General features: G+C 47.4%; 1 protein-coding gene across 1 annotated transcript in view; it reads right to left on the bottom strand.

The window, feature by feature from the left end:
• LOC135054534 (zinc finger protein 850-like) overlaps nt 1-10,102 on the bottom strand; it is a 234,762-nt gene extending 224,660 nt beyond the window's left edge. Inside the window, exons 1-2 of the mRNA XM_063957677.1 lie at nt 10,028-10,102; nt 7,997-8,141 (exon numbers count right to left, since the gene is read on the bottom strand). Of these exons, the coding sequence (XP_063813747.1) occupies nt 7,997-8,074 (78 nt within the window). The 5' untranslated portion in view covers nt 8,075-8,141; nt 10,028-10,102. The remainder of the gene's footprint in view (nt 1-7,996; nt 8,142-10,027) is intronic.
• Between the last annotated feature and the right edge of the window lie 348 nt (nt 10,103-10,450).

A 10,450-nucleotide genomic window follows, 5' to 3' on the forward strand; every position in this document is an offset into this window, starting at 1 on the left:
CGTAGAATCCTGGTCGCTTCTGCCATGGCCACTCTGCTCCTTGTTCAGCCTTGGCGGTTTATATGAGCCACTGCCGTGACATTGTCTGACTGAATCAGAACCATTCTCCGCTTGACGCAGGGCGTTGTATATGGCCCTCAACTCCAGGACGTTGATGTGGAGACAAGTCTCCAGGCTTGATCAGAGACCATGGAAATTTCTTCCCAGTGCCACTGCTCCCCAGCCTCAGAGGCTTGGGTCCGTGGTCACGAGGACCCAGTCCTGAATGCCGAACCTGCGACCCTCTAGAAGGTAAGCACTGTTCAGCCACCACAGGAGAGATACCCTGGTCCTGGGAGACAGGGTGATCCTTTGATGCATTTGTAAATGGGACCCGGACTACTTGTCCAAGAGATCCCATTGAAAAGTCCTCACGTGGAATCTGCCGAAAGGGATGGCCTCGTATGAAGCCACCATCTTCCCCAGGACCCGCGTGCACTGATGCACTGAAACCTTCTTTGGTTTCAATAGGTTCCTGACCATGGTCATGAGTTCCTGAACCTTTTCGATCGGAAGAAAAACTTTTTTCTGGTCTGTGTCTAGGATCAGGCCCAGAAAGGTCAGACGCATTGTAGGAACTAGCTGGGACTTCGGTATATTGAGAATCCAGCCGTGTAGCTGCAACGTCTTCATGGACAGAGACACGCTGTCCAGCAACTTCTCCCGAGATCTCGCCTTTATGAGGAGATCGTCCAAGTATGGGATAATTGTGACCCCCTGCCTGCGCAGGAGCACCATCATTTCCGCCATTAACTTGGTGAAAACCCTCGGGGCTGTGGAAAGCCCAAACGGCAACGTCTGAAATTGGTAGTGACAGTCCCGCACTGCAAATCTCAGGAACGCCTGATGGGGGGGGGGAATATTGGAACATGAAGGTATGCATCCTTGATGTCCAGGAACACCATCCAACCCCCCCCCTCCAGGCTGGCGATGACCACCCGGAGTGATTCCATTTTGAACTTGAACCTTTTCAAGTACAATTTCAGAGATTTCAGGTTTAAAATGGGCCTGACCGAACCGTCCGGTTTCGGGACCACAACCAGGGTTGAATAATATCCCTCTCCCTGCTGGAGATGAGGAACTGTGACAATCACCTGTTGAACATACAATTTTTGTATTGCTGTCAACACTGACTCCCTCTCTGACGGGGAAGTCGGCAGAGCCGATTTGAGAAACCGTCGAGGAGGCAAGTCTTCAAATTCTAGCCTGTATCCCTGAGCAACAATCTCTACTGCCCAGGGATCCACCTGCGATTGAACCCAGACGTGGCTGAAAAACCGAAGACGAGCCCCCACCAGATCTGCCTCCCCCCGGGAAGCCCCAGCGTCATGCCGTGGACTTTGCAAACGCAGGGGAGGACTTCTGCTCTTGGGAACTAGCTGTGTGCAGCTTCTTTCCCCTCCCTTTTCCTCTGGTAACAAAGGACGATGCCTGCACCTTCTTGTTTTTATTGGAATGAAAGGACTGCATTTGATAATGAGGTGCCTTCTTAGTATGCTGCGGGGGGACATAAGGTAAGAAATTCGACTTACCAGCCGTAGCCGTAGAGACAAGGTCCGAGAGGCCGTCTCCAAACAACTCCCCCCCCCCTTGTACGGCAAGGACTCCATGTGCCGCTTAGAATCGGCATCTCCCGTCCACTGCCGGGTCCACAGGAGTCGCCTAGCAGAAATAGACATAGCATTTATTCTGGAGCTTAATAAACAAATGTCTCTCTGTGCATCTCTCATATACAAGGCAGCATCTCTGATATGCTCTATGGTCATTTGAATGGCATCCCTATCTAAGGTGTCAATCTCCGCAGATAAGGAATCTGCCCATGCCACCACCGCACTACAAACCCAGGCCAACGCCATAGCCGGTCTAGCAATAGTATCGGAGTGAGTGTAAATGTGCTTCAAGGTAATTTCCTGCCTGCGATCAGCCGGTTCCTTGAGGGAAGCCGTATCCTGAGAAGGCAGTGCCACCTTTTTGGACAAGCATGTCAGCGCCTTGTCCACTTTTGGTGAAGATTCCCAGCGTATCCTCTAAGTTTGTGGAAAAGGAAACGCCATAAGAATCCTTTTGGGAACTTGTGGTCTCCTATCTGGAGAGTCCCAAACCTTTTTGCACAATTCACTTAATTCAAATGATGATGATGGAAAAGTGACTTCAGGCTTTTTCTCTTTATACATGTGCACCCTCGTGTCAGGGACAGGGGGTTCCTCAAAAATATGCAAAACCTCTTTAATGGCCATAATCATGTACCGTATACCCTTAGACACCTTTGGCTGTAATTTTGCATCTTCATAGTCGACACTAGAGTCAGTATCTGTGTCGGTATCTGTGTCATCGATCGGGGATATGGTGCGCTTCTGAGACCCCGAAGGCCCTGGCGCCACAGGGACAGGTATGGACTGGCTACCTGACTGATCCCTAGCTTCTGCCTTGTCTAACCTTTTATGCAATAGATTAACATTTGCATTCAAGACATTCAGCATATCCACCGATTCCGGTGTCGGCGTTGCTGACGGCGACCTGACATTCAAACACTCCCCCTCCACAGTAAGCGAGCCTTCCTCGTCAAACATGTCGACACACTCGTACCGACACACTTCACACACACAAGGAACCCCTTTTCTGAAGACAGTATCCCTGCCAAGGCCCTTTGGAGAGACAGACAGGGGTAAATTTACTAACATTCGTAATTTTCGGAAAAAGGTCAAAGTTCAATCACGAATGACATCGAAAGTGTAAAACTGCAACTTTTTGAATTTATTACGACTAATTTACTAAGCTGTCGTATTCGGGTTTTTCTTTTCTTCCGATGTCGATGTCATTCGTGTTTTTTTTTTGTTTTTTACGGCAGTGATTAGCAAAACACTGCCGACTTTTTTACAATTAATCTCGGCCGGATCTGTGTGATCCGTGCTGGGGTTCATTTTTTTTTTTTTTTTTTAATTAAACACTGTAAAAAATTTTAAAAAAATTGCGTGGGGTCCCCCCTCCTAAGCATAGCCAGCCTCGGGCTCTTTGAGCCGATCCTGGTTGCAAAAATATGGGGAAAAAATTGACAGGGGTTCCCCCATATTTAAGCAACCAGCATCGGGCTCTGCGCCTGGTCCTGGTTCCAAAAATACGGGGGACAAAAAGAGTAGGGGTCCCCCGTATTTTCAAAACCAGCACCGGGCTTCACTAGCTGGACAGATAATGCCACAGCCGGGGGTCACTTTTATATAGTGCCCTGCGGCCGTGGCATCAAAAATCCAACTAGTCACCCCTGGCCGGGGTACCCTGGGGGAGTGGGGACCCCTTCAATCAAGGGGTCCCCCCCCCAGCCACCCAAGGGCCAGGGGTGAAGCCCGAGGCTGTCCCCCCCCATCCAATGGGCTGCGGATGGGGGGGCTGATATCCTTTGTTGTAAAAGAAAAGATATTGTTTTTAGTAGCAGTACTACAAGTCCCAGCAAGCCTCCCCCGCATGCTGGTACTTGGAGAACCACAAGTACCAGCATGCGGCGGAAAAACGGGCCCGCTGGTACCTGTAATACTACTACTAAAAAAATACCCAAAAAAACACAAGACACACACACCGTGAAAGTATAATTTTATTACATACATACACACATACATACATACTTACCTTATGTTCCCACGCAGGTCGGTCCTCTTCTCCAGTAGAATCCAAGGGGTACCTGTTGAATAAATTATACTCACGAGATCCAGGGGCCCTGGGTCCTCGTCGCATGCATTTATAATCCAGGTACTTGAATAAAAAAACAAAATGCAGAGCCGAGCCACGAACTGAAAGGGGACCCATGTTTTCACATGGGTCACCTTTCCCCGAATGCCAGAAACCCACTCTGACTTCTGGCTAAGTGGGTTTCTTCAGCCAATCAGGGAGCGCCACGTTGTAGCACTCTCCTGATCGGCTGTGTGCTCCTGTCCTAACTGACAGGCAGCACACGGCAGTGTTACAATGTAGCGCCTATGCGCTACATTGTAACCAATGCTGGGAACTTTCTGCCCTGCGGTTGACCTAAAGTGACGTCACCGCTGAGCAGAAAGTTCCCAGCATTGGTTACAATGGAGCGCATAGGCGCTACATTGTAACACTGCCGTGTGCCGCCTGTCACTCAGTACAGGAGCACACAGCCGATCAGGAGAGTGCTACAACGTGGCACTCCCTGATTGGCTGAAGAAACCCACTTAGACATCAGTCAGAGTGGGTTTCTGGCAGTCGGGAAAAGGGGATCCATGTGCAAACATGGGTCCCCTTTTAGTGCGTGGCTCGGGTGTCCGTTTTTTTTTTTTTTTCAAGTACGTGGATTACACCTGGATTCCCCGAGGACCCTGGACCCCTGGATCTCGTGAGTATAATTTCTTCAACAGGTACCCCTTGGATTCTACTGGAGAAGAGGACCGACCTGCGTGGGAACATAAGGTAAGTATGTATGTATGTGTGTATGTATGTAATAAAATTATACTTTCACGGTGTGTGTGTCTTGTGTTTTTTTGGGTATTTTTTTAGTAGTAGTACTACAGGTACCAGCGGGCCCGTTTTTCCGCCGCATGCTGGTACTTGTGGTTCTCCAAGTACCAGCATGCGGGGGAGGCTTGCTGGGACTTGTAGTACTGCTACTAAAAACAATATCTTTTCTTTTACAACAAAGGCTATCAGCCCCCCCATCCGCAGCCCATTGGATGGGGGGGGACAGCCTCGGGCTTCACCCCTGGCCCTTGGGTGGCTGGGGGGGGGGACCCCTTGATTGAAGGGGTCCCCACTCCCCCAGGGTACCCCGGCCAGGGGTGACTAGTTGGATTTTTGATGCCACGGCCGCAGGGCACTATATAAAAGTGACCCCCGGCTGTGGCATTATCTGTCCAGCTAGTGGAGCCCGGTGCTGGTTTTAAAAATACGGGGGACCCCTACTCTTTTTGTCCCCCGTATTTTTGGAACCAGGACCTGGCGCAGAGCCCGATGCTGGTTGCTTAAATATGGGGGAACCCCTGTCAATTTTTTCCCCATATTTCTGCAACCAGGATCGGCTCAAAGAGCCCGAGGCTGGTTATGCTTAGGAGGTGGGACCCCACGCAATTTTTTTTGAAAAAAAAAGCACTTTCCCACCCCTTCCCACTGATATACATGCACGGATCTCATGGATCCGTGCATGCCTATCCAATCACGAATAAAAAATAATGGTCTGTTTTTTTTTAGCACTTTTTTACGAGTTGTAATTTTTCACGGCAGTGTTTGTTTGTTTTTTGCTTTGCACTTCTTAGTAAATGACCGAGATTCATACTTAAACAGCCGCGTTTTGACCGATGGTGTATTCATTCGTGATTTTTTTCCTAGGACTTCAAAATATTACGAATGCCCTCATCACTGCCGTGATTATTGCTTAGTAAATTACCGAGATGACACTTTGATGAAAAAACGGCATCTCGGTCAAAATCGGGAGCTTAGTAAATTTACCCCACAGAGAGTATGCCAGAACACACCCCAGCGCAATTACCCTGGAGACCAACACAAAATGTTTTTCCCCAGCAGCACTGTGTAATATGTAAACCGCCAATTATGTGCCCCCCCCCCCTCTCTTTTAAGCACCCTTTCACCGTGTGTAAGCAAGGGAGAGTCCGGGGAGCTTCCTCTCAGCAGTGCTGTGGAGAGAAAATGGCGCTGGTGAGTGCTGAGGGAGAAGCCGCGCCCCCTCGGCGGCGGGCTTCTGTCCCGCTCAAACTTAGTAAAATATGGCGGGGGCTCTTTTATATACATGTACAGAGCCCACCTGTACATGTATATAGTCTATTTGCCATGCAGAGGTTTATATTGCTGCCCAGGGCGCCCCCCCCCCTACGCCCTGCACCCTTACAGTAACCGTAGTATGCGAGGTGTATGGGAGCAATGAAGCACACCTGCAGTGCTGTGCGTTACCTCAGTGAAGCTGAAGGCTTCTGCCGCCTGAGACGTCTTCTGACTTCTGTACTTCTGGCTCTGTGAGGAGAACGGCAGCGCGGCTCCGGGGGTGGACGCCCAGTAAGAACCTGCGTTCACCCCCTCTGGAGCTAATGGTGTCCAGTAGCCGAGGAAGCAGAGCCTATCTTAGACAAGAAGGTCTGCTCCTCTCTCCTCAGTCCCTAGATGCAGGGAGCCTGTTGCCAGCAGTGCTCCCTGTGAAAAAGTAGTAAAAAGTAGAAAGAAAAATCCAAACAAAAATGCTTTCAGGCAGAGCACGCTGGAGAGCTCTCTGCAGTGCACCCATCTTGGTCTGGGCACAGTGTAAAACTGAGGTCTGGAGGAGGGGCATAGAGGGAGGAGCCAGTGCACACCCAGAATCCAAAGCTTTTTTAAAGTGCCTTATCTCCTGCGGAGCCCGTCTATTCCCCATGGTCCTTACGGAGTCCCAGCATCCTCAAGGACGTTAGAGAAAAGTGATGTCACTGTGATGCTCTCAGATCCCCTCACCTCCCCAGTCCTGTCCATTTATTATCATTATAGATATGTGACATCACAGTGACACTCCCAGATCCCCTCACCTCCCCAGTCATGTCCCTGTATTATTACTATAGATATAAGTGATGTCACAGTGACGCTCCCAGATCCCTTCACCTCCCCAGTCATGTTCCTGTATTTTTACTAGAGAAATAAGTGATGTAATTGTGACACTCCCAAATCCCCTCATGTCCCCAGTCATGTACCTGTATTATTACTACAGATATAAGTGATGTCACTGTGATGCTCCCAGATCCCCTCACCTCCCCATCATGTCCCTGTATTATTACTATAGATATGTGATGTCACTGTGACTGTCCCAGAGCCCCTCACCTCCCCATCATGTCCCTGTATTATTACTATAGATATGTGATGTCACTGTAACTCTCCCAGATCCCCTCACCTCCCCAGTCATGCACCTGTATTATTTCTATAGATATAAGTGATGTCACTGTGACACCCCCAGATCCCCTCACCTCCCCAGTCATGTCCCTGTATTATTACTATAACTATGTGACATCACTGTGACGCTCCCAGATCCCCTCACCTCCATAGTCATGCACCTGTATTATTTCTATAGATATAAATGATGTCACTGTGACGCTCCCATATCCCCCCACCTCCCCAGTCATGTCCCTGTATTATTACTATAACTATGTGACATCACTGTGACGCTCCCAGATCCCCTCACCTCCCCAGTCATGCACCTGTATTATTTCTATAGATATAAGTGATGTCACTGTGATGCTCCCATATCCCCTCACCTCCCCAGTCATGTCCCTGTATTATTACTATAGATATAAGTGATTTCACTGTGACACTTTCAGATCACCTCACCTCCCCAGTCTTGACCCTATATTATTACTATAGCTATGTGACATCACTGTAACGCTCTCAGATCCCCTCACCTCCCCAGTCATGTCCCTGTATTATTACTATAGATATAAGTAACGTCACTGTGATACTTCCATTTCCCCTTACTTCCCAAGTCATGTCCCTGTATTATTACTATTGATATACGTAACGTCACTGTGATGCTCCCAGATCCCCTGACCGACCCAGTCATGTCCCTGTATTATTACTATTGATAGAAGTGATGTCACTGTGACACTCCCAGATTCCCTCACCTCCCCAGTCATGTCCCAGTATTATTACTATAGATAAGTGATGTCACTGTGACACTCCCAGATCCCCTCACCTCCCCAGTCATGTCCCTGCATTATTACTATAGCTATAAGTGATGTCACTGTGACGCTCCCATATCCCCTAACCTCCCCAGTCATGTCCCTGTATTATTACTATAGATAAGTGATGTCACTGTGACCCTCCCAGATCCCCTCATTTCCCCAGTCATGTCCACATATTATTACTATAGATATGTGATGTTACTGTGACGCTCCCAGGTATCCTCACCTCCCCAGTCATGTCCCTGTATTATTACTATAGATATAAGTGACGTCATTGTGACGCTCCCAGATCCCCTCACCTCTCCAGTCAGCAGGTAGATGATCTCCAGGGTGATATTTATTATCATCTCAGTCTTCTGACTCCTGTCCGTATCCATCCTCAGTTAATCAGTGAGAATACAGAATATGTATAATAAAGACAAAGGTTCCTCACAGATGTAGTGTCTAGGAATAAATATAAGACAAATCACAGAGAACACAAGTAATAGATATGTAAGAATGAGCCCCATAAGGCTCCTTAGAGGCCGTCACATAACGCTGAACTGCATAATGTTACACCAATAGTAAAAGAAAAAAGAAGAGGGTAATAATACAGGGACAGGGCACCAGAATGGAGGAAACAAGGGACAAACAATACAGAATTCCATCAGTCTCAGGTAATATGTGACTCTGCACAAATGATGAAATCACATATCATCGCAACAATAATAATAATAACAACAACAACAACAACAACAACAACAACATGACACCACAGGCTGCTCCTCCAGTATAATAATAACAGGACACCACAGGCTACTCCCCCTGTATAATAATAATAATAATAATAATAATAATAACAACAACAACAACATGACACCACAGGCTCCTCCTCCAGTATAATAATAATAACAGGACACCACAGGCTGCTCCCTCTGTATAATAATAATAATAATAATAACAACAACATGACACCACAGGCTGCTCCTCCAGTATAATAATAATAACAATAAAAGGACACCACAGGCAGCTCCCCCTGTATAATAATAATCATCATCATCATCATCATCAACAACACACCACAGGCTGCTCCTCCAGTATAATAATAACAGGACACCACAGGCTACTCCCCCTGTACAATAACAACAGGACACCACAGCCAGCTCCCCCTGTATAATAATAACAATAATAACAACAACAACAACAACAACAGGACACCACAGGCTGCTCTTCCTGTAGAACAGGACACCACGAGCTGCTCCTCCTGTATATTAATAATAATAATAATAATAATAATAATAATAATAATAATAGTAAACAACAACACACCACAGGCTGCTCCCTCTGTACAATAATAATAATAACAACAACAACAACAGGACACCACAGGCTGCTCCTCCTGTATAATAATAACAGGGCACCACATGCTGCTCCTCCTGTATAATAATAACAACAGGACACCACAGGCTGCTCCTCCTGTACAATAACAGGACACCACAGGCTGCTCTTCCTGTATAATAATAATGGGATACCACAAGCTGCTCCTCCTGTATAATAACAGGACACCACAGGCTGCTCCTCCTGTATAATAATATTAATAACAACAACAACTGAACACCACAGGACGCTCCTCCTGTTTAATAATATCAGGATAATACAGGCTGCTCCTCCTGTTTAACAATAATAATAATTGAACACCACAGGCTGCTCCCCCGGTATAATAATTATAATAATAACAACAACAACAGGACACCAGAGGCTGCTCCTCCTGTATAATAATAACAGGACACCAGAGGCTGCTCCTCCTGTATAATAATAACAGGACACCACAGGCTGCTCCCTCTGGGTAATAATAATAACAACAACAACAGGACACCACAGGCTGCTCCTCCTGTATAATAATTACAGAACACCAGAGGCTGCTCCTCCTGTATAATAATAACAGGACACCACAGGCTGCTCCCCCTGGATTATAATAACAGGACACCACAGGCTGCTCCCTCTGGGTAATAATAATAACAACAACAACAGGACACCACAGGCTGCTCCTCCGGTATAATAATTACAGAACACCAGAGGCTGCTCCTCCTGTATAATAATAACAGGACACCACAGGCTGCTCCCTCTGGGTAATAATAATAATAATACCATCAGGACACCACAGGCTGCTCCTCCTGTATAATAATTACAGAACACCAGAGGCTGCTCCTCCTGTATAATAATAACAGGACACCACAGGCTGCTCTCCCTGGATAATAATTAATAATAACAGGACACCACAGGCTGTTCCTCCTGGATAATAATAATAATAACAGGACACCACAGGCTGCTCCTCCTGTACAGTACAGTACCTCTTGGTGCAAGACTGGACTCTCTACACTCGGAAGTTGTAGCACCGGATATTAAAGTTTTTCCTGTGGGTGAAACGCACTGACGGGAGGGTGGGTAGGAATCGCTTGAACTCAGATACCGGAAGTAGGGTGGAACTTAGAGGCTGTAAGGTGATGGAACGCAGATACCGGAAGTAGGGTGGAACGCACAGGTTGTAAGGTGATGGACCGCAGATACCGGAAGTAGGGTGGAACGCACAGGCTGTAAGGCGATTAAACACATTTACCGGAAGTAGGGTGGAACGTACTGACTGTAAGGTGATGGAACGCAGATTCCGGAAGTAGTCTGGAACGCACTGGCTGTTAGGTGATGGAACGCAGATACCGGAAGTAGGGTGGATTTTGGTCACATTAATCCCTAGTAGTGGGCCAGTTTTATATCAG

The sequence above is a fragment of the Pseudophryne corroboree genome, chromosome 3 (assembly GCF_028390025.1).
Source record: "Pseudophryne corroboree isolate aPseCor3 chromosome 3, aPseCor3.hap2, whole genome shotgun sequence".
Classification (NCBI taxonomy): domain Eukaryota; kingdom Metazoa; phylum Chordata; class Amphibia; order Anura; family Myobatrachidae; genus Pseudophryne; species Pseudophryne corroboree.